Source organism: Oncorhynchus kisutch, linkage group LG13, assembly GCF_002021735.2.
Source record: "Oncorhynchus kisutch isolate 150728-3 linkage group LG13, Okis_V2, whole genome shotgun sequence".
In the NCBI taxonomy this organism is placed as follows: domain Eukaryota; kingdom Metazoa; phylum Chordata; class Actinopteri; order Salmoniformes; family Salmonidae; genus Oncorhynchus; species Oncorhynchus kisutch.
Genome location: NC_034186.2, coordinates 40,870,187 through 40,897,884, shown reverse-complemented (window position 1 = coordinate 40,897,884; position 27,698 = coordinate 40,870,187). Strand labels below are relative to the sequence as shown.

Sequence of the window (27,698 nt, the reverse complement as noted above, 5' to 3'; positions counted from 1 at the left end):
TCGCATGTACCTCCATCAATGACAGAGGGCTATTCTTAGAACCACTCTCTCCCAACTCCACCTCAGCCTGACCTTGCAGCTGCCGCCTGTATACCGTGGCACCGCCCCCTGGAGCAACTCCGCTTCTGGAGTTGGATTGGACAAAGGAGAGTCACACAGGTCAGACGCACGGTCGCGTATTCCTACCAAAGAGCCTAAAGGAGGAGGATATTGTAGTATTAGAACTTCGTAAGCATTCACCTGCCGACTGCGGTATCTGTAAAGTCCCTGTTGTATTGGATATACTTTGCTCATGCAGAGCCTGTGGTTGATTGGTAACAATTCCGGCTCTTGACACATACTGTAGCTTAGATGACTTCCTTCCAGAGACTTTGGTTCAATCCCCACATCCAGCATTCCCTCTGTATCTCCCACTTGCCTTTCTCCTCCTCCGATCTCCTAACTGATCGTCTAATTGCATTCTCAAAATATGAAAAGGAGAGAGAGGAGTTCCACTGTCCCATCAAACAGTCAGCCCTATTATGAGATTGGATGACTATGGACTGATCACCCTGACATTTTGGGGTCAGGGTCTGGCTGTAGAGGTGGAGAGGTGCCAGCGGCGCCATTAGTTTTAGTGCTACCCAGGGCCCTGACAGAGGCGGAAGACTTTGGCACTCTGCTGACGTACGTGGTGAAGTCAGTGCTGACACTAGCGTGATTATGTTCAAATAAATGTTGTAGGGGGGGGGGGTTGTAGGGAATGGCTGCTGCTCTAGGCCTGCTATCACTAGGTCAGCTCTTTTCTATTCTCAATATACTGTGTATTAGCTATGAGGCAGGCAGAGATTGGTCAGTGGTGTTTTTTGACGACGATAACTACAAGGATGATTTCGGATTGAAGATTCACACATTTTGTCAGACTTCCAAACCTCTGTCATCACACTGGACAGAATAAAAGAAGGGACAATGACATCTTGTCTTCCTGCTCCGCTGCTCCAGACACCTATTCACATGAATCTTCCCTTCTCTTTCTCATCTCTCACCCTAAGTTTTGATGTGGAGAATGGGCTGCCGGTGGGACGCAGCCCTCTGGACCCCCAGGCCAGCCCCAGCTCCGGCCTGGTCCTGCAGGCCAACTACCCCCACAGCCAGCGCCGCGAGTCCTTCCTCTACCGCTCCGACTCAGACTTCGACCTCTCACCAAAAGCCATGTCCCGCAACTCCTCCATGGCCAGTGAGCTGTAAGTACCATTGGACCAAAGTGATGCATGCCCCTCCTAACCTTACCCCTTCTCCAGGGACTGACTCTCTCTCTCTCTCTCTCTCTCTCTCTCTCTCTCTCTCTCTCTCTCTCGCTCTCGCTCTCTCGCTCTCTCTCTCGCTCTTTCTGAATATTTTTTTCGGACCTTTTTGTCTCTCTTTTTGCCATTGTTGCTCCCCCCCAACCTTGATGTTTCACTAACCAATACATGTCTACTCTCTTATATTTATACTGTCATAGCTAACCCTATGATTCCCACAGAGGTCCCTAAAAACGTAACCTTCCTGTCTCATATTGTTGATGTTTGTTTCTGGAGATCGGAGGCCATGTCACAGTCTGTTTACCCATGTCAAGTCTAGCTTAGTCACTGGACTCTCGCTCTATTTATTTAAAGGGAAGAGGGCTTGAAGCACTGGGAAGTCGGTTGGCTGCCGCGGTGAGAGATGCGTGTGACACATTTTTTCTATTTAACTTCCCCTTTAAGGACCCACTGCGTTTTTAGGTTTCAGACACTTCCTGCCCTCACAAACCCCTTAACCCCTCCACACACCCCCACCCACCTCCTGCCCCAACACATAACCTTTAACCCCCCCAGCCCATACACACACACATGCACGCATCCCTCACCCCCTTTTCCTCCCGAACCATCCCAAAAGAAAAACCCCACAGGCCTTGCATCTGAGTTGAGCCTGCTGCTGTTTGGGTGCTGCATGGATAGCCTGCGGCCTATAATCTTAACAGAAATGCTCGACCACAAGACCACACATTATGTGCATGATAATATATAAAGCACAATTTCAAAGGATTTTGTTTGTTTTTCCCACAGTTCTCACAGTCAGTTGTGTGCATGTCACTTGTTTCCTCTCCATGTGTCCAATGTGTTAACTGATACAGGATATATGGGTGTTCAGGCTGCATCTAGGACGCCCATTGCTTAACACTCAGGGCGTACCATAGAGCCCCAGTATACAGTATATTATATCAATATTGCCCTTGTAAGATGGTGATGTTCTGTTCTTCACCTATTTGTTGAAGATGTAGTATCTAACCCAGTGTTTTTGTTTTCTTCTGTCCGTTTAGACATGGAGAAGACATGATTGTGACACCATTTGCACAGGTCAGTGCTACGTTCATGCGTTTTCTCTTTAAGTGCATGGTAATATTGTGTGCAGTACAGTGAGCCAGCCTTTATGTACTTCTTTGCGTGGAAAATCATATGATGCACAGTGCTGTCTTGGTGGTGTTTTAAGTGGTAGGGCGCCATTCATTACACACAAACACACACACATGAAATACTTGATTTGAAACAAAGCACATTACAGTCGGGAAGGATTCAAACATTTCAAAAGTCTGAACACACGGGCCTACTTTAACGTAGCTGTGACGACATCTGTGTGCCAGCGATACTCTTCCAACCCAGACCACCGGCTTTTGCTGCAATAACCCGTCTGCACGTAGTGCGTGTCATTGTGTGTCACAACTCAACTAGGGTTACAAAACAAGTGAGGAGTCCAATATTGACATGCGTCGTAAGCAGAGCCGGACAGATGTCAAATCTTCAAGGGTTTGGAAAGGAGAGATCTTTTATGTGCCGGCTGCCCCCTTGATTTTTCACCGGGGTGACATTTTGAACTCGGAGCAGTCTTGAGTTGCAACATGAAGGCACACAAAGTCCCTGAGACAGGTGTTTAGGGATGTTTTGTACCCCTGTGCATTTCTGTGTCTCACTAGAGCTCACGTGTGTGATAGGTATATAATACCTGAGTGGCGGCAGGTAGCCTAGCGGTAAAGAGTGTTGGGCCAGTAACGGAAAGGTCGCTGGTTTGAATCCCCATGCTGACTAGGTGAAAAAGCTGTCGATGTGCCCTTGAGCAAGGCACTTAACCCTAATTTCTCCACTAAGTCGCTTCGGATAAGAGCGTCTGCTAAATTACTAAAATGTACAATTATGTACGACCTGCACATGCCAAAGACAGAGCCATTAGCCTGGTCCCAGTACTTTTTGTGCAGTATAGCCAACTGGTCATTGTCACGATAGGTGCAGGCTATACAGCCCAAACAGATCTGGCACCAGGCTACAGAGCCATAGGCAGAGTTTGATCAACTACCCTCTATGTTGGCATCAAAATTCCAAAACCGTAACATTCTGATTTTCGTTTGATTGTCTTGGGACAGACATAGCTCCCATTTAAAAATCGAAAAAAACGCAAACAAAATCTTATGTTTTAGGAAATCCGGATATTGTGCGTAGAATATCATGGACGTAATGCATCATACCACTAAGTCTCCCTTCCCCCCCCTCTCTTTAGGTGCTCGCCAGTCTCCGAACAGTCAGAAGCAACTTTGCCGTCATAACTCATCTGCAGGATAGGCCCAACAGGCGGCCGTCAGGCAGCAACACTCCCTCAATGCCTACTCATACCAATCCAAGCATACCGGGTCAGTAGGTTATGCATCTGATTATACCTCTTACATTACTTCACAACAATTGGTTTTGTTGTTCCCTAGTGTCTGCTGCACTCTGTGAAAATAGTAAGTTCACAAGAACTGAAAATACAGCTTGCCCTACGATCTAACCGTAAGATTGGTTTGATGTTACTGCCATAATTGCAAGTATTGCGTATCTGTCAGCTTTACGTTGGTAAGGGCAGTGCAGTGAGAATGAAAAGATGTAAAGAGACATACAGAATAAATATCTGTCTCTATATCCATCCTTTTGGGAGGGGGGGGGGGGGGGCACTGGTCCTATTTTCTATGGCAATCCAAAATGTCATAGCTCGATACAAGTACTCATTTGTAGTATTTGAAGCTGCCATGGTTTAAGAATGATTTTTCACTGATAACAAACCAGAGAAAATATGCAATAGATGTCTAGACAATGAATTGTGTAGTCTCTGGTTTGAGATGGAGCCTTAGAGTCTGATGCCAGATAACTGAACACAGGGGTCGGGGCCACAGTCTGTGGGACTAGGGTAAAATAAAGAGAAAGTGGTTATAGCCATGGGTGGTAGGGGTGCTGAGGGTGCTGCAGCACCCCCTGAAAAATCTGATTTAATAAAATCAAAAAAAAAAAATTGAAGTAAATGTTTTTTTAACGTCAGTAGTACACTGGGCATTTACTACTCCTGTATTAGCGGACCAATATAGACGTCTGTAGCGGGCAAAAAATGGTTTTAGCATCTCAGCTTTGGCAAAAAAAAAAAGTTTTTAAGATAATTAAGAAAGTTATCTTGCAGGGGTCAACAGTCAACAGAGTTGTTGCCCTGTCCCTTTCTCTGTGATCATCATTCTAATGGAATCCAGAAAGAACAAAACTCTTGTCCTCAAACATTTACATCAAAAGGTGCAAAGTTATGGGAAATTACCCAAAACATCCACATCAAATTACATTTCTTGATCAAATTACATGCAAAACAATCCATTTTTGTTCAGTATTAATTTACCATCCTTACAAACCACTTAATGTAAATGTGCATTACTGTATTGTACATATGCTGGTCATCTAGGTTTGTACCTGTAGACTTTCCCTCACCATGATGAAAAACAATGTACAATACAGTAATTGAGTACATTGAGGCATTAAGTGGTTTGTGATGATGTGGCTCAGTTGGTAGAGCATGGCGCTTGGAACAGTAGGGTTTTGGGTTCGATTCCCACGGGGGGACCAATATGAAAAAGTATGAAAATGTATGCACTCACTACTGTAAATTGCTCTGGATAAGAGTGTCCCCCCCCCCCCTGTTTGAGGGTTTGGACATGAACCAAAGGATCTGAGGCTCAGTCTAGACTAGGGCCTGGATGGGATGGTCTCTGGTGGTCTCTCTCAGGGCTTTAACAGCATAATGACCTTTGACCCCCTCAGAGGAGCCCTACCAGAAGCTGGCCATAGAGACACTGGAGGAGCTGGACTGGTGTCTGGACCAGCTGGAGACCCTGCAGACCCGTCACTCAGTCAGCGAGATGGCTTCCAACAAGGTGAGCTGTGTTGCATTTGAACTGATCCTCATCTACAGTAACAACCTGAAATTGATTGCTGATCCTCATCTACAGTAACAACCTGGGAATGATTGCTTTAAAGCAGTGTTATTCAAGCTTTTTCAGCAGGGACCCCATTTTTTCCCCCAAGAATTTCTCGCGACCCCACCCCACCCCAAATCTGATGACACAACCGTAAAATTGGTCAATTTTGATTTTTACATCAACAAATAACCTTCAATTCATTGCATTTGAATCTCTTATCAACATGAAAAGAAACCAATAAATACATTTTTACTCAATAATTATTTATATTTTTTCTCAAATTATCTTTCTCAAAAACATTTGTATATTATCCCATACAATAACGTGACCCCACTGCACTTCCCCCGTGAACCCACTAAAGGTCGCGAACCCAACTTTGAATACCATTGCCACAGCACCTTTCATCTCCCTCATAAGTATCACATTGCCCTGTGTTCATGTCGATCACATGTCTTATGTTTAAGATTTACAAAGTGATGTTATTCTTTACCTGTACAGTATATTAGATTGGAGAATTGAGTACCTGGTGTAGCATATGCTGTTTTCCTTAATGCATCAGGACAGTGGTTGATTGAAGTGATATGATGCTTTTGTTTGCTATGCCATCTCAATAGCTTTTGAAAATGGCACAGTATACAGTGCATTTGTAAAGTATTCAGACCCCTTGACTTTTTTCACATTTTGTTACATTACAGCCTTATTCTAACATGGATGAATCTACACACAATACACCATAATGACAAAGCGAAAACAGGTATTTAGAATTTTTGCAAATGTATTAAAAATAAAGGTATTCAAACCCTTTGCTATGAGAAGCGAAATTGAGCTCAGGTGCATCCTGTCTCCATTGATCATCTTTGAGATGTTCTACAACTTGAGGTCCCACAGTTGACAGTGCATGTCAGAGCAAAAACCAATCCATGAGGTCGAAGGAATTGCCCGTGCAGCTCCGAGACAGGATTGTGTCTGGGGAAGGGTACCAAAACATTTCTGCAGCATTGAAGGTCCTCAAGAACACAGTGGCCTCCATTTTTAAATGGAAGAAGTTTGGAACCACCAAGACTATTCCTAGAGCTGGCCCCAAAGCCAAACTGAGCTCAGAGAGGTGACCAAGAACCCGATGGTCACTCTGACAGAGCTCCAGATTTCTTCTGTGGAGATGGGAGAACCCTCCAGAAGGACAACCATCTCTACAGCACTACACCAATCAGGCCTTTATGGTAGAGTGGCGAAATGGAAGCCACTCCTCAGTAAAAGGCACATGACAGCCCTCTTGGAGCCAAAAGGCACCTAAAGGACTCAGACCATGAAAAACAAGATTATCAGGTCTGATGAAACCAAGATTGAACTCTTTGGCCTGAATGCCAAGCGTCACGTCTGGAGGAAACCTGGCACCATCCCTACACTGAATCATGGTGGTGGCAGGATCTTGCTGTGGGGATGTTTTTCCGTGGCAGGGACTGGGAGACTAGTCAGGATCGAGGAAAAGATGAACGGAGCAAAGTACTGAGAGATCCTTGATGAAAACCTGCTCCAAAGCTCTGACTGGGGCGAAGGTTCAACTTCCAACAGGACAACGACCCTAAGCACACAGCCAAGACAACGCAGGACTGGCTTTGGGACAAGTCTCTGAATGTCCTTGAGTGGCCCAGCCAGAGCCCGGACTTGAACCCGATCTAACATCTCTGGATAGACCTGAAAATAGCTGTGCAGTGACACTCCCCATCCAACCTGACAGAGCTTGAGAGGATCTGCAGAGAAGAATTGGAGAAACTCCCCAAATACAAGCGTGCCAAGCTTAGGTATCGTCATACCTAAGACTCAAGGCTGTAATCACTGCCAAAGGTGTTTCAACAAAGTACTGAGTAAAGGGTCTGAATACTTTTATGTAAATGTCATATTTAAGTTTTTTATTTTTGATACATTTGCAAAAATGTCTAAAAACCTATTTTTTCTTTGTCATTATGGGGTATTGTGTATAGATTTAATACATATTAGGCTGTAACGTAACAACATTTTGAAAAGTTCAAGGGTTCTGAATACATTCTGAATGCACTGTAACAGCTGGAATGTCAAGGAAATGTCTAAAATACATTAATAACAATAATAGATTTAATTTGTATAGCGATTTTCTGTTCTGGGTGGAAGATCTTCCACAGTCATCCACAGAGGGAGGTGGAAGTCCAACGGGTCACAACATATGTCTGATCCACTCTCCATGCGCACCTTCCTGTGGAGGCCCAGATGAAGGGTTGAGCTGGGGGGAAACGATGGTCAGATCCAGGGGGGAAACTAGTCAGAAGCCAGGACACCTTTCCATCCCCAGTCGTAGACTCCTTGGTAAACTCCTCCGAAAAACATGTAGCACCCACCTGCGTGAAGCCATGCAGCCACTAAGCTTAAGGCGCTTGAAGCTCACTACAGTCAACACTACAGTCCACCTTGAAATAAACCATTGTGGAAAAACTTTAGGGATCCTCTGCCATATTCAACAGTCTCCAAGCCTCTGTCATCTCGTTGTTTCAAATGAAAACAGTTAGATGGCTAGATAGCTAAATAGCTAGCTTCTCAGTTCAGTTGCTAAAATAACTGACTTGCCAGTCTTGCACTGCTGTGGATCAATATATAAATACAACATGCAACAATTTCAAAGATTTTACTGACTTGCAGTTCATATAAGGAAATCAGTCAATTGAAATACTTTCATTAGTCCCTAATCTATGGATTTCACATGACTGGGAATACAGATATGCATCTGTAGGTCACAGATACTTTTTTTTAAAAGGTAGGGGAGTTTATCAGAAATCCAGTCATATCTGGTGTGACCACCATATGCCTCATGCAGTGCGACACATCTCCTTCGCATAGAGTTGATCAGGCTGTTGATTGTGGCCTGTGGAATGTTTTTCGACTCCTCTTCAATGGCTGTGCAAAGTTGCTGGATATTGGCAGGAACTGGAACACGCCATCGTTCAGGTCCATCCAGAGCATCCCTAACATGCACAATGGGTGACATGTCTGGTGAATACGCAGGCCATGGAAGAACTGGGGAATGTTCAGTTCCCAGGAATTGTGTACAGATCCTTGTGACATGGGGCCGGCCGTGCATTATCATGCTGAAACATGAGGTGATGGCAGTGGATGAATGGCACGACAATGGGCCTCAGGATTTTGTCACGGTATCTCTGTGCATTAAAATTGCCATCGATAAAATGCAATTTGGTTCGTTACCCGTAACCCCACCGCCACCTTGGGGCACTCTGTTGACATCAGCAATCCGCTTGCCCACACAACGACATACACATGGTCTGCAGTTGTGAGGCTGGATGGATGTACCGCCAAATTCTCTAAAATGACGTTGGAGGCAGCTTATAGTAGAGAAATTAACATTACATTCTCTGGCCGTCAGCATGCCAATTGCACGCTCCTTCAAAACTTGAGACTGTGGCATTGTGTGCCAAAATTGCACAATTTAGAGTGGCCTTTTTATAGTCCCCAGCACAAGGTGCACCTTTCTAATGATCATGCAGTTTAATCAGCTTCTTGATATGCCACACCTGTCAGGTGAATGGATTATCTTGGAAAGGAGGTATGCTCACTAACAGGGATGTAAACAAATTTGTGCACAACATTTTTGAGAAATAAGCTTTTTGTGCATATGGAACATTTCTGGGATATTTTATTTCAGCTCATGAACCATGGGACCAACACTTAAATGTTGCATTTATATTCTGGTTCAGTGTATATACAATCAAAACTTAATTACCTAAAAAAAAATGTTTTATCTAAAATTCTGTCCAGAAACGCCTACAACTATTAAAATATGTTCAATATTTACAGAGCTTTCTGCGTATGCGACCTCACAGCGCCATGGCAACCACAGATTCACAGATATGACCACTTCACAGATATGACCATTATTTGGACCCTCCACCAAGCAGGTCGGTTCTTGTTGCGTTGCAGTATTTACATTTTTACAGATGTAGGCAGTTGAACTGCTGTTGCATTCTCCCTCTGCTTAATATTTGGGCATACAACGAGCATTGGGCTGATGCACATGCCCTCCCATTCAGACACAAACACACACCAACACATGAATGGAGCCCATCCTTCCTATTGAAGGAGTTAACCAGTCGCATGGATTCCCATCCCTTCTTTCCACTACACTCCTCCTGGATGCATTATGTATCCCCCTCTCTCTCTCAGCCTCCACCTCTCACACTCCCCTCCCCTTTACACCCACAACCAATCATATCCCTTGCATCCCTTCAGCCTGTGTAGCTGATTGGCTAGGGGGCATCCCACATGTAGGCAGTTCAAGGGGAGATACACACAAGGAGGGAGAGACTTTCCTCGCTCATACTCTCCCTATCCCTCCCTCCCTCCATCCATCTCTCACTCCTTCCCCTCGGTCTCTGTATTTACATTGAGAGTGGGATGGTGGATGAAGGAGCAGCAGTCAGCCATGCGCTCTGGTGTCCTGCACCTAGCTGGACTGTCTGTCCCCTTGCTCTGCATCGCCCGTCCCCCATGTCCCCTCTGTGCCCTCTGTCCTCCTTACTCAGCTCAGGGCTACGGGCACACCTCGTGTTTGGCTGACGACTGTTAGATCTTTTCCCCTCTTTCAATCTCGGACCTACGGACTGTCAGGTTGTGACAGAACTGTAAACCCATCGAATCTGCTACTGGATTTTATTCATCCGAGTTGGTTTTTACTGCTCACTCGTCTTTGTTTTTGATTTAACATGTGTCCACTGGGTTGGCCGAAGTCACTTTGTTCTCTGTGTCTTGGACACTCATACAGGTGAGTGCACGGGAATGTGTGTGGGCTCAAGGTGTAAGGGTGTCAGAATTTCATTTTCTGTTATTGCATTGCAAACTTCTTAATGGGTCTGCATAACGATAAGTGTGCTTTGGTGCACTGTAGAACAGTATGTTTTTGGATGTATCTGTGTTTTAGCATATTATGTCAGTGAGATGGTACACTACAAAAGTATGTGGACACCTGCTCGTTGAACATCTCATTCCAAAATCATGGGTATTCATATGGAGTTGGTCCCCCCTTTGCTGCTATAACAGCCTCCACTCTTCTGGGAAGGCTTTCCACTAGATGTTGGACCATTGCTGTGTGGACTTTCATTCTGCCACAAGAGCATTAGTGAGGTCAGGTATTGATGTCAGGCGATTAGGCCTAGCTCGCAGTCGGCGTTCCAATTCATCCCACACGTGTTCGATGGGATCAGAGCTCTGTGCAGGCCAGTCAAGTTCTTCTACACTGATCTCGACAAACATTGGGTCAGGGCTCTGTGCAGGCCAGTCAAGTTCTTCCAGACCGATCTCGACAAATCATTTCTGTATGGTCCTCACTTTGTGTATAGGGGCATTGTCATGCTGAAACAGGGAAGGGCCTTCCCCAAACTGTTGCCACAAAGTTGGAAGCACAGAATCATCTAGAATGCCATTCTATGCTGCAGTGTTAAGATTTCCCTTCACTGGAACTAAGGGGCCTAGCCCGAACCATGAAAAACAGCCCCAGACCATTATTCCTCATCCACCAAACTTTACAGTTGGAACTATTTATTGGGGCAGGTAGCGTTCTCCTGGCAACCGCCAAATCCAGGGTTGTCCGTTGGACTGCCAGATGGTGAAGCGTGATTCATCACTCCAGAGAACCCGTTTCCACTGCTCCAGAGTTCAATGGCAGAGAGCTTTTACACTCCAGTAGACGCTTGGCATTACGCGTGGCGAGCTTCGGCTTGTGTGCAGTTGCTCGGCCACGGAAACCCATTTCATAAAGCTCCTAACAAACCAGGAATTTGACAAACTGACTTGTTGGAAAGGTGGCATCCTATGACGGTGCCACGTTGAAAGTCACTGAGCTTTTCAGTACGGGCCATTCTACTGCCAATGTGTGTCCGTGGAAATTGCAAGGCTGTGTGCTCAATTTTATACACCATAACAAATAGCCGAATCCACTAGTTTGAATGAGTGTCCACATACTTTTGGCTACGTAGTGTATAAAACTGCCTATTATTGTCTAGACAAGTTCTCACATATTGTGTGTGTACACACATGCCTGTTTCCCTTTGAGTACACTACACTTTTCATCCTGTATGTCTCAGTGTGTGTACATGCACCGTCTCCTTTAACTTCTTATGGCTGCAGGAGCAGTATTGAGTAGCTTGGATGAAAGGTGCCCAGAGTAAACTGCCTGCTCCTCAGTCCCAGTTGCGATATATGCATATTATTATTAGTATTGGATAGAAAACACTCTGTTTCTAAATCTGTTTGAATGATGTCTGTGAGTATAACAGAACTCATATGGCAGGCAAAAACCTGAGAAGAAATCCAAACAGGAAGTGGGAAATCTGAGGTTGGTCGATTTTCAACCCAGCCCCTATTGAATATGCAGTGGGATATTGGTTATGTTGCACTTCCTAAGGCTTCCACTAGATGTCAACCGTCTTTAGAAACTTGTTTGAGGATTCTACTGTGAAGTGGGACCGAATGAGAGAGGATTGAGTCATAGGTCTGCCAGCAGTCACGCGCTGGCATTTCACATGAGAGGTAGCTGCGTTCCTTTGCTTTTCTGAAGACAAAGGAATTCTCCGGTTGGAATATTATTTAAGTTTTATGTTAAAAACATCGAAAAAATTGATTCCATACATCATTTGACATGATTCTATGGACAGTAACGGAACTTTTTGACATTTCATCTGCAACTAGGTAACGCGCTTCATGACTTTGGATTTGTTTACCAAACATGCTAACAAAAGTAGCTCTTTGGACAGAAATTAGGGACGTTATTGAACAAATCAAACGTTTAATGTGGAACTGGAATTCCTGGGAGTGCATTCGAATGAAGATCATCAAAGGTAAGTGAATATTTATAATGCTATTTATGACTAGTGTTGACTACCCAATATGGCGGATATCTTTTTGGCTGCTTTGTTGTCTGAAAGCTGTACTCCGATTATTGCATGGTTTGCTTTTTCCGTAAAGCTTTTTTAAAATCTGATACAGCGGTTGCATTAAGGAGAAGTGCATCTATATTTCCATGTCTAACAATTGTATTTTCATCGACATTTATAATGAGTATTTCTGTAAAATGATGTGGCTCACTGCAATATCACCGGATGTTTTTGGAACTAGTGAACATAACGCGCAAATGTATACTGAGATTTTTTTAAATAAATTGAACACTTTGGTGGGATTAACAACAATATTACCTTTAAATGGTATAAGATACATGTATGTGTGAGGAATTTTAATTATGAGATTTCTGTTGTTTGAATTTGGCGCTCTGCACTTTCACTGGCTGTTGTCATATCAATCCCGTTAACGGGATTGCAGCCCTAAGAAGACCATATGGTGGTTTGTATGGCTGGCGTTGTGCGCTCCGCCATCTCGTACCCACGTGATTACATAATGGGCTGAGCCCAGCTGAAGACGTTGTGCCCTACCCTCCCTTCCCAAATGCCCTGCGCTCACTCTCAATGAACCACTCACTGAGCACTGCTGCCTCTGTGTACCATGATTCACCATGGCAACCACACCGCTCTGTTTGAAAAATAATGTTCCCCTTCTTTCTGTCTGGACTGTGTGCTGCACTGTCGGCTAGTGATATGGCTATACTTCCCTGGTTTTTCCATTTATCCCCATTCATGGAACGACTGTGTCCCTGCAGATGGAAAATACCAACAGAGCTAATTCAGCTAAACATGGTGCAATATTTGTTGTGCATGTGTTTAGTATGAAATAAACAACAACAACAACTAAATGTGTGATGCACTGAAATAGACTTGGGGTTTGTATGAGGTTGTGTCATGATAGAAGTTAATGATTCATTTTATGGTCTTATTGAAATAATTGTGTATTACTTGACTACTATTAGTCTATTGATATCACACATTTATTTTGATGTGATCAAGGAAATCACTACTGTCATTTGATTTACTTGTTAGTTACTCCTGACACTTAAATGTGTGGTGTAAAAAAGTCACACCAAACATCATGTAAAAATATTTTGGGGGCCATTTTGAACTCTCATTTTGTTTTATTAATTTATCATTTCACAAATTGTTTATGCAAAAAGAGATAAGTCAGTCATCCACATTAAAGTGTGTGAAGAACTCTAATGCGGGTACACTTGTTCTACTGAGGCATTTTCTACTTTCCACACTGTACAGTATGTCCATGTATGAACTTGTGTCACTGATGCCTGGTGTCTGATCTTGTCCCCCAGTTCAAAAGGATGCTGAACAGAGAGCTCACCCAGTTGTCAGAAACCAGCCGGTCAGGAAACCAAGTCTCAGAGTTTATCGCCAACACTTTCCTAGGTGAGTGACAACAGCGCTCCTGAACAGGCATTAAAATGGCCATGCAAGGTATTTATTTTAACCCTACTGCCAAATAGGAATTAATGTAAAGCATTCATCCTGCTCAAATTCTGTTACATAATACAATATTTATTTGCTTTATAAGGCGTTATACAGCCTTGGTCATAATGCTCTATAAATGTAGTCAAAGATGTTCATGAGTTGTGCATTATTATGCATAGCTCATAAGGTATTATAAATGCACTTATAATGCATTATGAAGAGGGTATTCATAGGAAATTGTCACAGACAGGCCATATCTATGAAAGGAATCGCAGGATGACAAACACATGGTACAAGTGGCAATAAGAAGGCCTCCTCACAGAGACACCTTCACTCATGTTCTCCCAGGCCTTGAACCAGGAGACTTGAAGCCCCACCCCATAGCACTCCACTATATACCATTCCCACTGGTCACAGGTGCAGTTCGTCACCTGTGATGAGGGAAGAGAGAGAGGCAACAAAGAGAGAACAAATGATAGCACGACATAATGACATTTCATCTCACATTCATGCAAATACTTAAGAATAATGTATCAGGGTGAAATGATGAAAGTATGCATATAACTGTACGTTGATGAAATATGGATTCTGATCAGTAAAATAAAGGACAAACATTCATACATCCACTCTCATACTCAGCGCCCCCTTATAGATGTTATTTTTATTTAACTAGGCAAGACGCTTAAGAACAAACTCTTATTTACAACGACGGCCTACCCCGGCCAAACCCGGACGACGCTGGGCCAATTGTGCGCCACCCTATGGGACTCCCAATCACGGCCGGATGTGATACAGCCTGGATTCGAACCAGGGACTGTAGTGACGCCACTTGCACTGAGATGCAGTGCCTAGCACTGCTGCGCCACTCTAGATAGAGATAGCAGGCACCCATAAGTATTCAGACCCTTTACTCAGTAATTTGTTGAAGCACATTTCGCACCTTTCACAGCGAAGCACCTTTCACAGCCTCGAGTCTTCTTTGGTATGATGCTACAAGCTTGTCACAGCTGTATTTTGGGAGTTTGTCCCATTCTTCTATGTAGATCCTCTCAAGCTCTGTCATGTTGGATGGGGAGCATCGCTGCACGGATATTTTCAGGTCTCTCCAGAGATGTTAGATCGGGTTCAAGTCCGGGCACTGGCTGGGCCACTCAAGAACATTCATAGACTTGTCCCGAAGCCACTACTGCGTTGTCTTGGCTGTGTGATTAGGGTCCTGTTGGATGGTGAACCTTCGCCCCAGTCTGAGGTCTTGAGTGCTCTGGAGCAGGTTTTCACCAAGGATCTCTCTGTAATTTGCTTTGTTCATTTTTCCCTCAATCCTGACTAGTCTCTCAGTCCTTGCCACTGATAAATATCCCCACAGCATTATGCTGCCACCACCATGCTTCACTGTAGGGATGGTGCCAGGTCTCCTCCAGACGTGACGCTTGGCATTCAGGCCAAAGAGTTCAATCTTGGTTTCATCAGACCGCAGAATCTTGTTTCTCATTGTCTGAGAGTCCTTCTGGTGCTTTTGGCAAACTCCAAGTGGGCTGTTTTGTGCCTTTTACTGAGGAGTGGCTTCTGTCTGACCACTCTACCATGAAGGCCTGATTGGTGGAGTGCTGCAGAGAAGGTTGGACTTCTGGAGGGTTCTCCCATCTCCACAGAGGAACTCTGGAGCTCTGTCAGAGTGACCATCGGGTTCTTGGTTACCTCCGTGACCAAGGGCCTTCTCCCCCCGATTGTTCAGTTTGGCCGGGCGGCCATCTCTAGGAAGAGTCTTATTGGTTCCAAACTTATTCCATTTAAGAATTTTGGAGGCCACTGTGTTCTTCGGGACCTTCAATGCTGCAGAAATGTTATGTTACCCTTCCTCAGATCTGTGCCTTGACACAGTCTCAGAGTTCTACTGACAATTCCTTCGACATCTTGGCTTGGTTTTTGCTTTGACATGCACTGTCAGCTGTGGGACCTTATATGGACAGGTGTGTGCCTTTCCAAATCATGTCCAACCAATTTAATTTACCACAGGTGGACTCCAATCAAGTTGTAGAAGCATCAAGGATGATCAATGGAAACAGGATGCACTTGAGCTCAATGTCAAGTCTCATAGCAAAGGGTCTGAATACTTATGTAAATAAGGGATTTCTGTTTTTTATTTTTAATACATTTGCAAAAAGAATTCTAAAAAAGTTTTGCTCTCATTATGGGGTATTGTGTGTAGATTGAGTTTTAAAAAATTGTTAGATCCATTTAAAATAAAGCTGTAAAGTAACAAAATGTGGAAAAGGGGAAGAGGTCTAAACATTTTCCTAATGTACCGTACAGTATATAATGTGTTGGAGTACTGAACAGTCCAACATATTCAGAGGGTGAACATAGGTTGCACAGTGTTTGGTTACATAGGAGCAGAGGTGCAACTTTTGTTTTAGAAGTGGGGGGGGGGGGGGACACAACCTGGTGTGGGGTCTGGGGGAACTCTGGAGCCCCTGTCAGTTTTGGGGGGCATTTAAAGCTCATTTCCTGCATTTCTACACAAACTAATATGACCCTTTTTGGGTAATTTTGTGGTCACTTATTGTAAATAAGAATATAATATGTTTCTAAACACTTCTACATGAATGTGGATGCTACTGCACAAATATCATACCCCCCAAAAATGCTCACCTCCCCTGTTATTGTAATGGTTAGATGTTAGCATGTCTTGGGGGATATGATATTTGTGCGCCTAACTTTCTCACTCGTCATTATTCACGATTAATTCAGGATTATCCATAGCGTCCACATTAATGTAGAAGTGTTTAGAAACATATTATATAGTTGAAGTTGGAAGTTTACATACAGTGGGGCAAAAAAGTATTTAGTCAGCCACCAATTGTGCAAGTTCTCACACTTAAAAAGATGATAGAGGCCTGTAATTTCGATCATAGGTACACTTCAACTATGACAGACAAAATGAGGGGAAGAAAATCCAGAAAATCACATTGTAGGATTTTTAATGAATTTATTTGCAAATTATGATGGAAAATAAGTATTTGGTCACATACAAACAAGCAAGATTTCTGGCTCTCACAGACCTGTAACTTCTTCTTTAAGAGGCTTCTCTGTCCTCCACTTGTTACCTGTATTAATGGCACCTGTTTGAACTTGTTATCAGTATAAAAGACACCTGTCCACAACCTCAAACAGTCACACTCCAAACTCCACTATGGCCAAGACCAAAGAGCTGTCAAAGGACACCAGAAAAAAATTGTAGACCTGCACCAGGCTGGGAAGACTGAATCCGCAATAGGTAAGCAGCTTGGTTTGAAGAAATCAACTGTGGGAGCAATTATTAGGAAATGGAAGACATACAAGACCACTGATAATCTCCCTCGATCTGGGGCTCCACACAAGATCTCACCCCGTGGGGTCAAAATGATCACAAGAACAGTGAGCAAAAATCCCAGAACCACACGGGGGGACCTAGTGAATGACCTGCAGAGAGCTGGGACCAAAGTAACAAAGCCTACCATCAGTAACACACTACGCCGCCAGGGACTCAAATCCAGCAGTGCCAGACGTGTCCCCCTGCTTAAGCCAGTACATGTCCAGGCCCGTCTGAAGTTTGCTAGAGAGCATTTGGATGATCCAGAAGAAGATTGGGAGAATGTTATATGGTCAGATGAAACCAAAATATAACTTTTTGGTAAAAACTCAACTCGTCGTGTTTGGAGGACAAAGAATGCTGAGTTGCATCCAAAGAACACCATACCTACTGTGAAACATGGGGGTGGAAACATCATGCTTTGGGGCTGTTTTTCTGCAAAGGGACCAGGACGACTGATCCGTGTAAAGGAAAGAATGAATGGGGCCATGTATCGTGAGATTTTGAGTGAAAAACTCCTTCCATCAGCAAGGGCATTGAAGATGAAACGTGGCTGGGTCTTTCAGCATGACAATGATCCCAAACACACTGCCCGGGCAACGAAGGAGTGGCTTCGTAAGAAGCATTTCATGGTCCTGGAGTGGCCTAGCCAGTCTCCAGATCTCAACCCCATAGAAAATCTTTCGAGGGAGTTGAAAGTCCGTGTTGCCCAGCAACAGCCCCAAAACATCACTGCTCTAGAGGAGATCTGCATGGAGGAATGGGCCAAAATACCAGCAACAGTGTGTGAAAACCTTGTGAAGACTTACAGAAAATGTTTGACCTCTGTCATTGCCAACAAAGGGTATATAACAAAGTACTGAGATAAACTTTTGTTATTGATCAAATACTTATTTTCCACCATAATTTGCAAATAAATTCATTAAAAATCCTACAATGTGATTTTCTGGATTTTTTTTCTCATTTTGTCTGTCATAGTTGAAGTGTAGCTATGATGAAAATTACAGGCCTCTCATCTTTTTAAGTGGGAGAACTTGCACAATTGGTGGCTGACTAAATACTTTTTTGCCCCACTGTACACCTCAGCCAAATATATTTAAACTCAGTTTTTCACAATTCCTGACATTTAATCCGAGCAAGAATTCCCTGTCTTAGGTCAGTAAGGGTAACCACTTTATTTTAAGAATGTGAAATGTCAGAATAATAGTGTAGAGAGTGATTTATTTCTGCTTTTATTTATTTAATCACATTCCCAGTGGGTCAGAAGTTTACATACACTCAATTAGTATTTGGTAGCATTGCCTTTAAATTGTTTAACTTGGGTCAAACATTTCGGGAAGCCTTCCATAAGCTTCCCACAATAAGTTGGGTGAAGTTTGGCCAATTCCTCCTGACAGAGCTGGTGTAACTGAGTCAGGTTTGAAGACCTCCTTGCACACACACGCCTTTTCAGTTCTGCCCACATATTTTCTATAGGATTGAGGTCAGGGCTTTGTGATGGCCACTCCAATACCCTGACTTTGTTGTCCTTAAGCCGTTTTGCCACAACTTTGGAAGTATACTTGGGGTCATTGTCCATTTGGAAGACCCATTTGCGACCAAGCTTTAACTTCTTGACTGATGTCTTGAGATGTTGCTTCAATATATCCACATAATTTTCCTTGCTCATGATGCTATCTATTTTGTGAAGTGCACCAGTCCCTCCTGCAGCAAAGCACCCCCAAACATGATGCTGCCATCCCCGTGCTTCACGGTTGGGATGGTGTTCTTCGGCTTGCAAGCATCCCCCTTTTCCTTCAAACATAACGATGGTCATTCTGCCCAAAAGGTCCTATTTTTGTTTCATCAGACCAGAGGACATTTCTCCAAAAAGTACAATCTTTGTCCCCATGTGCAGTTGCAAACTGTAGTCTGGCTTTTTATGGCGGTTTTGAAGTAGTGGCTTCTTCCTTGCTGAGCGGCCTTTCAGGTTATATCGATACAGGACTCGTTTTACTGTGGATATAGCTACTTTTGTACCCGTTTCCTCCAGCATCTTCACAAGGTCCTTTGCTGTTCTTTTGGGATTGATTTGCACTTTTCACACCTAAGTACGTTCATCACTAGGAGGCAGAACGCTTCTCCTTCCTGAGCGGTATGATGGCTGCGTGGTCCCATGGTGTTTATACTTGTGTATTATTGTTTGTACAGATGAGCGTGGTACCTTCAAGTGTTTGGAAATTGCTCCCAAGGATGAACCATACTTGTGGAGGTCCACCATTTTTTTTCTGATGTCTTGGATGATTTCTTTTGATTTTCCCATGATGTCAAGCAAAGAGGCACTGAGTTTGAAGGTAGGCCTTGAAATACATCCACAGGTACACCTCCAATTGACGGACCATTCCTGCTGTCTCCCTCAATGGTCGATTATTCTGTCACGTTGGTATGAAGAGATTCGGTAGGAAGGTAGGCCTTGAAATAGATCCACATGTATACCTCCAATTGACTCGAACTATGTCAATTAGCCTATCAGAAGCTTCTAAAGCCATGACATAATTTTCTGGAATTTTCCAAGCTGTTTAAAGGCACAGTCAACTTAGTGTATGTAAACTTCTGACCCACTGGAATTGTGATACAGTGAGTTATAAGTGAAATTATCTGTAAACAATTGTTGGAAAAATTACTTGTCATGCACAAAGTAGATGTCCTAACCAACTTGCCCAAACTATAGTTTGTTAACAAGAAATGTGTGAAGTGGTTGAAAAACAAGTTTTAATGACTCCAACCGAAGTGTATGTAAACTTCCAAATTCAACTGTATTCTCATTTATAATAAAGGTTGTGCCCCTGCATAAGAGTACACAAATATGCATATTTAGTCATGCATGTCTTCTAGCCTGTTAGCATGTCAGCCTGGCATTACTGGACACATTGTGTGGCATTGCCATGGAGACCATAATATTATTAGGCTGCCTTTTGCATCAGGATGTGTGTGATTGTAAATTCCCTCTGGAGTGCCAGAGGACGCTCTGGGCGTTTGTAAATTAAGAGCTTATTGATCCGAGCGTTCTGACCTTACAATGGCAGTCAGGCACCTAAGCTAACTGGCTAAAGTTGTCTAGCTTGCTAGCTACTTCTAGACACAAATGAGAAAACACCACTCTGACCATTTTACTCGTCCTAGTAGAGGTGGTTAGGCTCAGAGTGCAGACAGAGTGCTCTGAAATCAGAGTAGATAGCCAGAGTGAATTTACTAACGCACGCTTTAACTAATAATGTGGCAGCACAACTGCCCCCTCTCATTGCAGCCAAGGAAGTTCAAGACCGATCGCGGTACTGCAGGCATTGTTAGCAGAAGACAGGATCCCCCCATTATAGTGAATGGAAATTTTGCACTCTTTTTGTGTAATAAAAACATTTGAAATAAATACAAATCAAAGACAACTCTAATTCAAGTGAACAGGAGCTTTCACACTAAACGATAAGTACAAAAATAGTGGAGAACGATAACAATGGCTATCGTTTGGATAATTTTCTGAGTGATCCCCCTGTCCCCCCGACGATAAAACATTAACAACCAATCAAAAAGTTGTTCAATAGAAGCATTATTGGTTCCTGGAACGCGAGGCGAGAAGGCAGAACGCGCGGCAAATTTGCCTGATATAGGACGAATTAGGAGAATGATGATCCACAACAAACTTGTATATCAGTATGAGAAGGCCATATTTTCAGATAGTGTATGTTAACGCACGATACATCCTGACAAAATACGCACTATGACTGGCCTGCTAATGTGCCCTTCTGGACCTTAGACCTAAACTGTCTAAAAGACTAGGCTAAATTATTATTATTTCGTAATGAAACATGCATTCAAAATGGTTATTGAAATGCCATATTCAATGCAGTTAATTAACAGCCTAGACTAGAATGATTTACTCACCAGAAAAAAATCGGATAAAATGCATTATTGTATGATAATGATAATTTTCTTGTTTAGCTAATTCATTTAGGCTACACTTCTGTAGTCTGTCTTCATGGGTCCTTTCAGCTACAGGCAGCTATTCGCCTTTAGCTCTTGGAGTCCCAGGAAAAGCTAGACTACATTAGCTTGAATGATTAGTCTGCTAATGTACCTTTCTGGACCTTGTAAACTGTAGAGAATAGATTCATAACTGATCCAAATGGTTGCAAAATCAGGCCTAGGCTGGATGCAGTTATTTCGGCATGAAGCATTCAAAACAGAAAGTTTGAGCAGTTATTCAAATTAGCCTACATAGCTGCAGTTTACAGCCCTAGTCAATACTTGTGTACTCAATTGATAACCATAAAAAAAGTCCACATTTCACTGTGTTGTAGCCTAGGTAGAAAATGGTATTGTCTAAAAAACGTAGGCCTAATCAATAGTGGAGCTTTGCGTGCCCGGGGAGTGCAAAGCACAGCCTGGATGAACACACTGATCTGCCATTTTATAATCTGTCAACCTTTTTTTCTTTGACAGGTAAATATGTATAGCCCTAGTATTTAGCTAATTAATGGCCTATCTAGTTAATATTTAGCTTCTTACTTCGGCTACACAGCTCCAGCCTTTTTCTCTTCCAGCCGTTCCCGTGTGCAATTGGCTTTATGGAGGCAAGCCTCTCCGCTATTCCTCTTCTCTTGAAATCCCAGGAAAAGCTATAAGCTACAAAAGCTATAATATATTTTAAACTATGCCCAATAGCCTTTTTGTGGAGAGAAGCAGGGCTGCTGATTGCTGAATGTAAAATAGGTCTAGGCCAACTTAACTGTTGTGGAAATCTTAGGAGTGCGTGTTGGTGGGATCTTTGGCCAGTGATGATAACATTATTGCACTGATGCATTGCAAATGATTGCACAGGATATACAGAGAGATGAGCACAGTGAAAAAGAAGATTCAAACGAATTGACAACCATTCGAAAAATGGAAATAACTTCCAACCACTTAAGCAACGAGGCAAGCAATAACATGATATAAAAGATACATTGGCTAAACAGCATTTGTTGTTAAATTGCTACATTTAAATACGAGTTTCTACATTATTTTTTCGTTACATTTACATTGAAGGACAATTTGCAGTTGTCACTATGACAATGAACACACACTGAATGGTCTGTGCTACCACATTATTAATAGGCCATACAGCCTGCAGTAGAATGCGTTGATCAGTTGATTGACAGGTGTAGGCTACTGCAGAACAATCAATGATAAACTGCCAGCTGTTGTGGATGCTCACCAACTGTTTATAGTTCTGTATAATGTTTTGTTATACAGTGCCTACAGAAATTATTCATACCTCGTGACTTATTCCATATTTTGTTGTTACAGCCTGAATTCAAAATTGATTAAATAGGTTTCCTCCTCACCCATCTACACACAATGCCTAATAATGACAAAGTGAAAACATGTTTTAAGAAATGTTTCCAAATGTATTGAAAATAAAATACAGAAATCTAATTTACGTAAGTATTCACACCCCTGGGTCAATTCATGTTGGAATCACCTTTGGCAGCGATTACAGCTGTGAGTCTTTCTGGATAAGTCTCTAAGAGCTTTGCACACCTGGATTGTAAAATATTTGCACATCATTCTCTAAAAAATTCTTCAAGATCTGTCAAGTTGGTTGTTGATCATTGCTAGACAGCCATTTTCAAGTCTTGCCATAGATTATCAAGCTGATTTTAAGTCAAAACTGTAACTAGGCCACTCAGGAACATTCAATGTCGTCTTGGTAAGCAACTCCACACCACAAGAGCTCTATTTTCATGTCGTCTGACCATAGCACTGGTTTCAATCCAAGTGCCAATGCCATTTATCAAACTCCAGCCGGTGCTAAGGTCGGATGACATGAAAATAGAGCTTGTTATATTTGTCACTGTCTGACTACCAGGAATCATTCTTGGTTGAGACATTACATTTGCTGCAGAGTTATCGGTCGAAGCCGTATTCCTAGTCCTAGTCTAATTGATTGCTCACCTGATTTGTGATGGAAAAAGATTAGATTAGCTATAGTTATTAATATTAACAATCATCAACTGTGTCCCCCTATATTGGTTGAAAGAAATCTCTCTCTCTCTCTCTCTCTCGCTCTCTCTCTGTGTGTGTTTGTAGAAAAGCAGCAAGATGTGGAGATTATGTCTGGGCCTCTTAAAGACAAGGACAAGAAGAAGAGGCCCATGTCCCAGATTGTTGCGGTGAAGAAACCTGCACTCAGCCCCAGCCTTGCCCCTACCCAGATCCCCCGCTTTGGGGTCACCACGCTCCATGAGGGTCTACTGGCAACGGTGGGTGCCAAGCACACACACACTTACACAGACGGGCACAAACACACTCCAAGCTCAGTGGGTTAGAGCATGATGTTGGCAGCTTAATGGTTTGTTTCCCGCATGGAAGACAGACCTTTGGATAAAAACGCCTGCTTAGAGACCGTATTACTATATGTGAAGAAAAACACATTATGTCTCAAGTTTTATTGTCACATGCACAAGATACATCAGGTGTAAAACAGTACAGTGAATTGCTTAACTATAGTAATAAAGAAACAGTTATATACTGTACAGGTCTTGTATACAGGTCAGTGCAGTGCCAGTAGCGTTATTTCAATGTGCAGGGGTACTGGAGCGAATGAGGAAGGAATGTACATGTAAAGTCGCTGTTAGCAGGATAAATACCCATGGTAATACTAATAATGGTAATAAACAATATAGCAGCATCGAATGGTAATATGAATCTCTATAATTAATCAATCCATTTTGGCAGCAGCGTATGTGGTATGTGTATGGTAAGAAGTGAGTGTGCGAGGTGTCAGTAGAGATTGTGTGAGCATGAGTACATCGGTATGTGTGAATGTGAAGAACGTCAGTGCAGGTTTGTGTGGCTGAGTGGTAGAGACCATTACGTGCTTTCATACGTCAGACATACTACAAATACTATATGAATCTCTTCATTCCATCCCTAAAACATTTTCGCATTTTTATGACTGGAGGGCTTACAATAGTCGTAAATACGGTGGTATAAAAGCACCTGGCCACAGGGCCTTTATTTAGAAAAACGGCAATTAATGATTTGTACAATGGGTTCCCCCCTCTCATTATGACCATAGGATTGTGGTACTTGAAGGCACTGTTTTATGATCTGTCGAATACTGTAATGTATGAGTGGTATTGCGTAGCTACTGAGTTTGTTTACCCCATGTTACAGTGAAGAATGGATAAGTTACTGTACTTTAATGCTTATTGCTTGACCTTTAATGTTATTTATGTAATGCCGTTATAATCTACTGCCGTCAGTGACGTGTTATAACGCATTATCACTCGTCACATCATCTGCCCTCTGGAGGATCGCAATTGGAAAAAGTCAGACTTTTTTGTGCCATTTTCATGTATTCATGTATTTTGCTATGCATGTTAAACAAGTTAAATAAATCAAATATTTTTGCCATGCCAGACTTTTTCTCACTGAATGTTGTGTTGTCATTCTAGGAATTTGAAGACATCAACAGATGGGGTCTAGATATTTTCAAGATAGCTGAATACTCGGGGAATCGGCCTTTGACGGTGGTGATGTACTCCATTTTCCAGGTATGAGTCTCCCATTACTTTGTAGCATTTTCTAGCATTCTCACCGAGGCGTTTGAAACTCTTAGTGTATTGTTTGAGTCCCGGTCTTGGCTACCCCGAATTCGCTGCAATACTTTACCCCTATGTTTCTTACGTATTTGGTTTACTCTTCTGTGAGCCTGGTTTCTGTTGCTCCCCAAACTCAGGAGCGAGAGCTGCTGAAGAACTTTAAGATCCCAGCCGACACCTTCGTCACCTTCATGATGACCCTGGAGGACCACTACCACACCGACGTGGCCTACCACAACAACATCCATGCTGCCGACGTGGTACAGTCCACTCACATCCTCCTCTCCACCCCTGCCCTGGAGGTATGGGACGCTCCATTATGAGGAAGATTACAGGATGATGTTCAGCCATATTCTATATTCTAATCCAGTTAGTTGACTTGCCCTGTGCATGGCTTTGGATTTCATCAACTTTATCAATGCATATTGAGGGAGAAGGCATTTGTTCATGGTTTTAATCGTAAAGATAAGGTAAAAAAAAAATCCCCACGTTAAGTGTTAATACACTGCTCAAAAAAATAAAGGGAACACTAAAATAACACATCCTAGATCTGAATGAAAGAAATATTCTTATTAAATACTTTTTTCTTTACATAGTTGAATGTGCTGACAACAAAATCACACAAAAATTATCAATGGAAATCAAATTTATCAACCCATGGAGGTCTGGATTTGGAGTCACACTCAAAATTAAAGTGGAAAACCACACTACAGGCTGATCCAAATTTGATGTAATGTCCTTAAAACAAGGTAAAATGAGGCTCAGTAGTGTGTGTGGCCTCCACGTGCCTGTATGACCTCCCTACAACGCCTGGGCATGCTCCTGATGAGGTGGCGGATGGTCTCCTGAGGGATCTCCTCCCAGACCTGGACTAAAGCATCCGCCAACTCCTGGACAGTCTGTGGTGCAACGTGGCGTTGGTGGATGGAGCGAGACATGATGTCCCAGATGTGCTCAATTGGATTCAGTTCTGGGGAACGGGCGGCCAGTCCATAGCATCAATGCCTTCCTCTTGCAGGAACTGCTGACACACAGCCACATGAGGTCTAGCATTGTCTTGCATTAGGAGGAACCCAGGGCCAACCGCACCAGCATATGGTCTCACAAGGGGTCTGAGGATCTCATCTCGGTACCTAATGGCAGTCAAGCTACCTCTGGCGAGCACATGGAGGGCTGTGCGGCCCCCCAAAGAAATGCCACCCCACACCATGACTGACCCACCGCCAAACCGGTCATGCTGGAGGATGTTGCAGGCAGCAGAAGGTTCTCCTGCTGGATTTGTTGCCCTCCTACGGCCTCCTCCACGTCTCCTGATGTACTGGCCTGTCTCCTGGTAGCGCCTCCATGCTCTGGACACTACGCTGACAGACACAGCAAACCTTCTTGCCATAGCTCGCATTGATGTGCCATCCTGGATGAGCTGCACTACCTGAGCCACTTGTGTGGGTTGTAGACTCCGTCTCATGCTACCACTAGAGTGAAAGCACCGCCAGCATTCAAAAGTGACCAAAACATCAGCTAGGAAGCATAGGAACTGAGACGTGGTCTGTGGTCACCACCTGCAGAACCACTCTTTTATTGGGGGTGTCTTGCTAATTGCCTATAATTTCCACCTGTTGTCTATTCCATTTGCACAACAGCATGTGAAATGTATTGTCAATCAGTGTTGCTTCCTAAGTGAACAGTTTGATTTCACAGAAGTGTGATTGACTTGGAGTTACATTGTGTTGTGTTTAAGTTTTCCCTTAATTTTTTTGAGCAGTGTACTTAGTAACACTTGTTTTTTTTAACCTTTATTTAACTAGGCACTTAACATACACTTAACAGTAGTAGTAACACAAAAGTGTGTGTTGATTGTTTTCAGGCTGTCTTCACTGACCTGGAGATCATGGCTGCTCTGTTTAGCAGTGCCATACATGACGTGGATCATCCCGGAGTGTCCAACCAGTTCCTCATCAACACAAGTCAGTTCCATCCCTCTCTAGCAATCTCACTGATTAGATATAAAGGATATGTCCTTTGGTGCAAAATGTGTCTTGGATCTACTACTGTGAAGACTACATTATAGCATCTGTAAGGCGTTACATCACTGAATACAGGAGTGCCTTGGAATTGTTGTTGCTTGTTGTTACTATAGTTGTGGGTGTTCCTACTGTAGACTCTGAGCTGGCTCTGATGTACAACGACGCATCTGTCCTGGAGAACCACCACCTGGCCGTGGGCTTCAAGCTGCTGCAGGAGGACAACTGTGACATCTTCCAGAGCCTCAGCAAGAAACAGGGACAGTCCCTCAGGAAGATGGTCATCGACATGGTGAGACACTGACTGACTGAATGAATTGGAATCAGATATAAATAACATTATATCTACACAACTCTCTGTTATCATAGTTAAACATGATAATGAATTAGCTAACATCATAATAACATGGCCATTTAGCAAAACCTTTTTCCCAAAGTCACTTAACGGTACAATTTAACACACACAAAACATTAGGAACTTACTCGTTCCATGACATTGACTGACCAGGTGAATCAAGGTGAAAGCTATGATCCCTTATTCATGTCACCTGTTAAATCCACTTCAATCAGTATAGATGAAGAGGAGGAGACAGGTTAGAGAAGGATGTTTATGCCTTGAGATATAGATTGTGTATGCCAGTCAGAGGGTGAATGGACAAGACAAAATATTTAAGGGCCTTTGAATGGGGTATGGCAGTAGGTGCCAGGTACACCGGTTTGAGTGCTTCAAGAGGGCCACCATGGTCCCAAGAAAGCTAAGGTAACTGAGCTAAATGACTACCTCCCCATAGCACTCACTTCTGTCATCATGACGTGCTTTGAGAGACTAGTCAAGGACCATATCACCTCCACCCTACCTGACACCCTAGACCCACTTCAATTTGCTTACCGCCCCAAAAGGTCCACAGAAGACGCAATCACAATCACACTACACACTGCCTTAACACATCTGGACAAGAGGAATACCTATGTAAGAATGCTGTTCATCACTACAGCTCAGCATTTAACACCATAGTACCCTCCAAACTCGTCATTAAGCTCGAGAGATCCTGGGTCTCG

General features: G+C 43.2%; 1 protein-coding gene across 6 annotated transcripts in view; it reads left to right on the top strand.

Moving 5' to 3' along the window:
• The window catches only part of LOC109902377 (cAMP-specific 3',5'-cyclic phosphodiesterase 4D), a 170,682-nt gene that overhangs the window by 131,219 nt on the left and 11,765 nt on the right, over window positions 1-27,698 (top strand). For 4 of the 6 annotated variants that reach the window (XM_031786254.1, XM_020498679.2, XM_031786256.1 and 1 more), the window contains 11 exons: window positions 1,032-1,223; window positions 1,638-1,679; window positions 2,324-2,360; window positions 3,553-3,682; window positions 5,106-5,218; window positions 13,509-13,602; window positions 23,102-23,274; window positions 24,472-24,570; window positions 24,756-24,920; window positions 26,483-26,582; window positions 26,777-26,931. In XM_031786254.1, coding sequence (XP_031642114.1) covers window positions 1,032-1,223; window positions 1,638-1,679; window positions 2,324-2,360; window positions 3,553-3,682; window positions 5,106-5,218; window positions 13,509-13,602; window positions 23,102-23,274; window positions 24,472-24,570; window positions 24,756-24,920; window positions 26,483-26,582; window positions 26,777-26,931 — 1,300 coding nt within the window. The remainder of the gene's footprint in view (window positions 1-1,031; window positions 1,224-1,637; window positions 1,680-2,323; window positions 2,361-3,552; window positions 3,683-5,105; window positions 5,219-13,508; window positions 13,603-23,101; window positions 23,275-24,471; window positions 24,571-24,755; window positions 24,921-26,482; window positions 26,583-26,776; window positions 26,932-27,698) is intronic. The other 2 variants (XM_031786255.1, XM_020498678.2) reach the window with 1 other exon arrangement.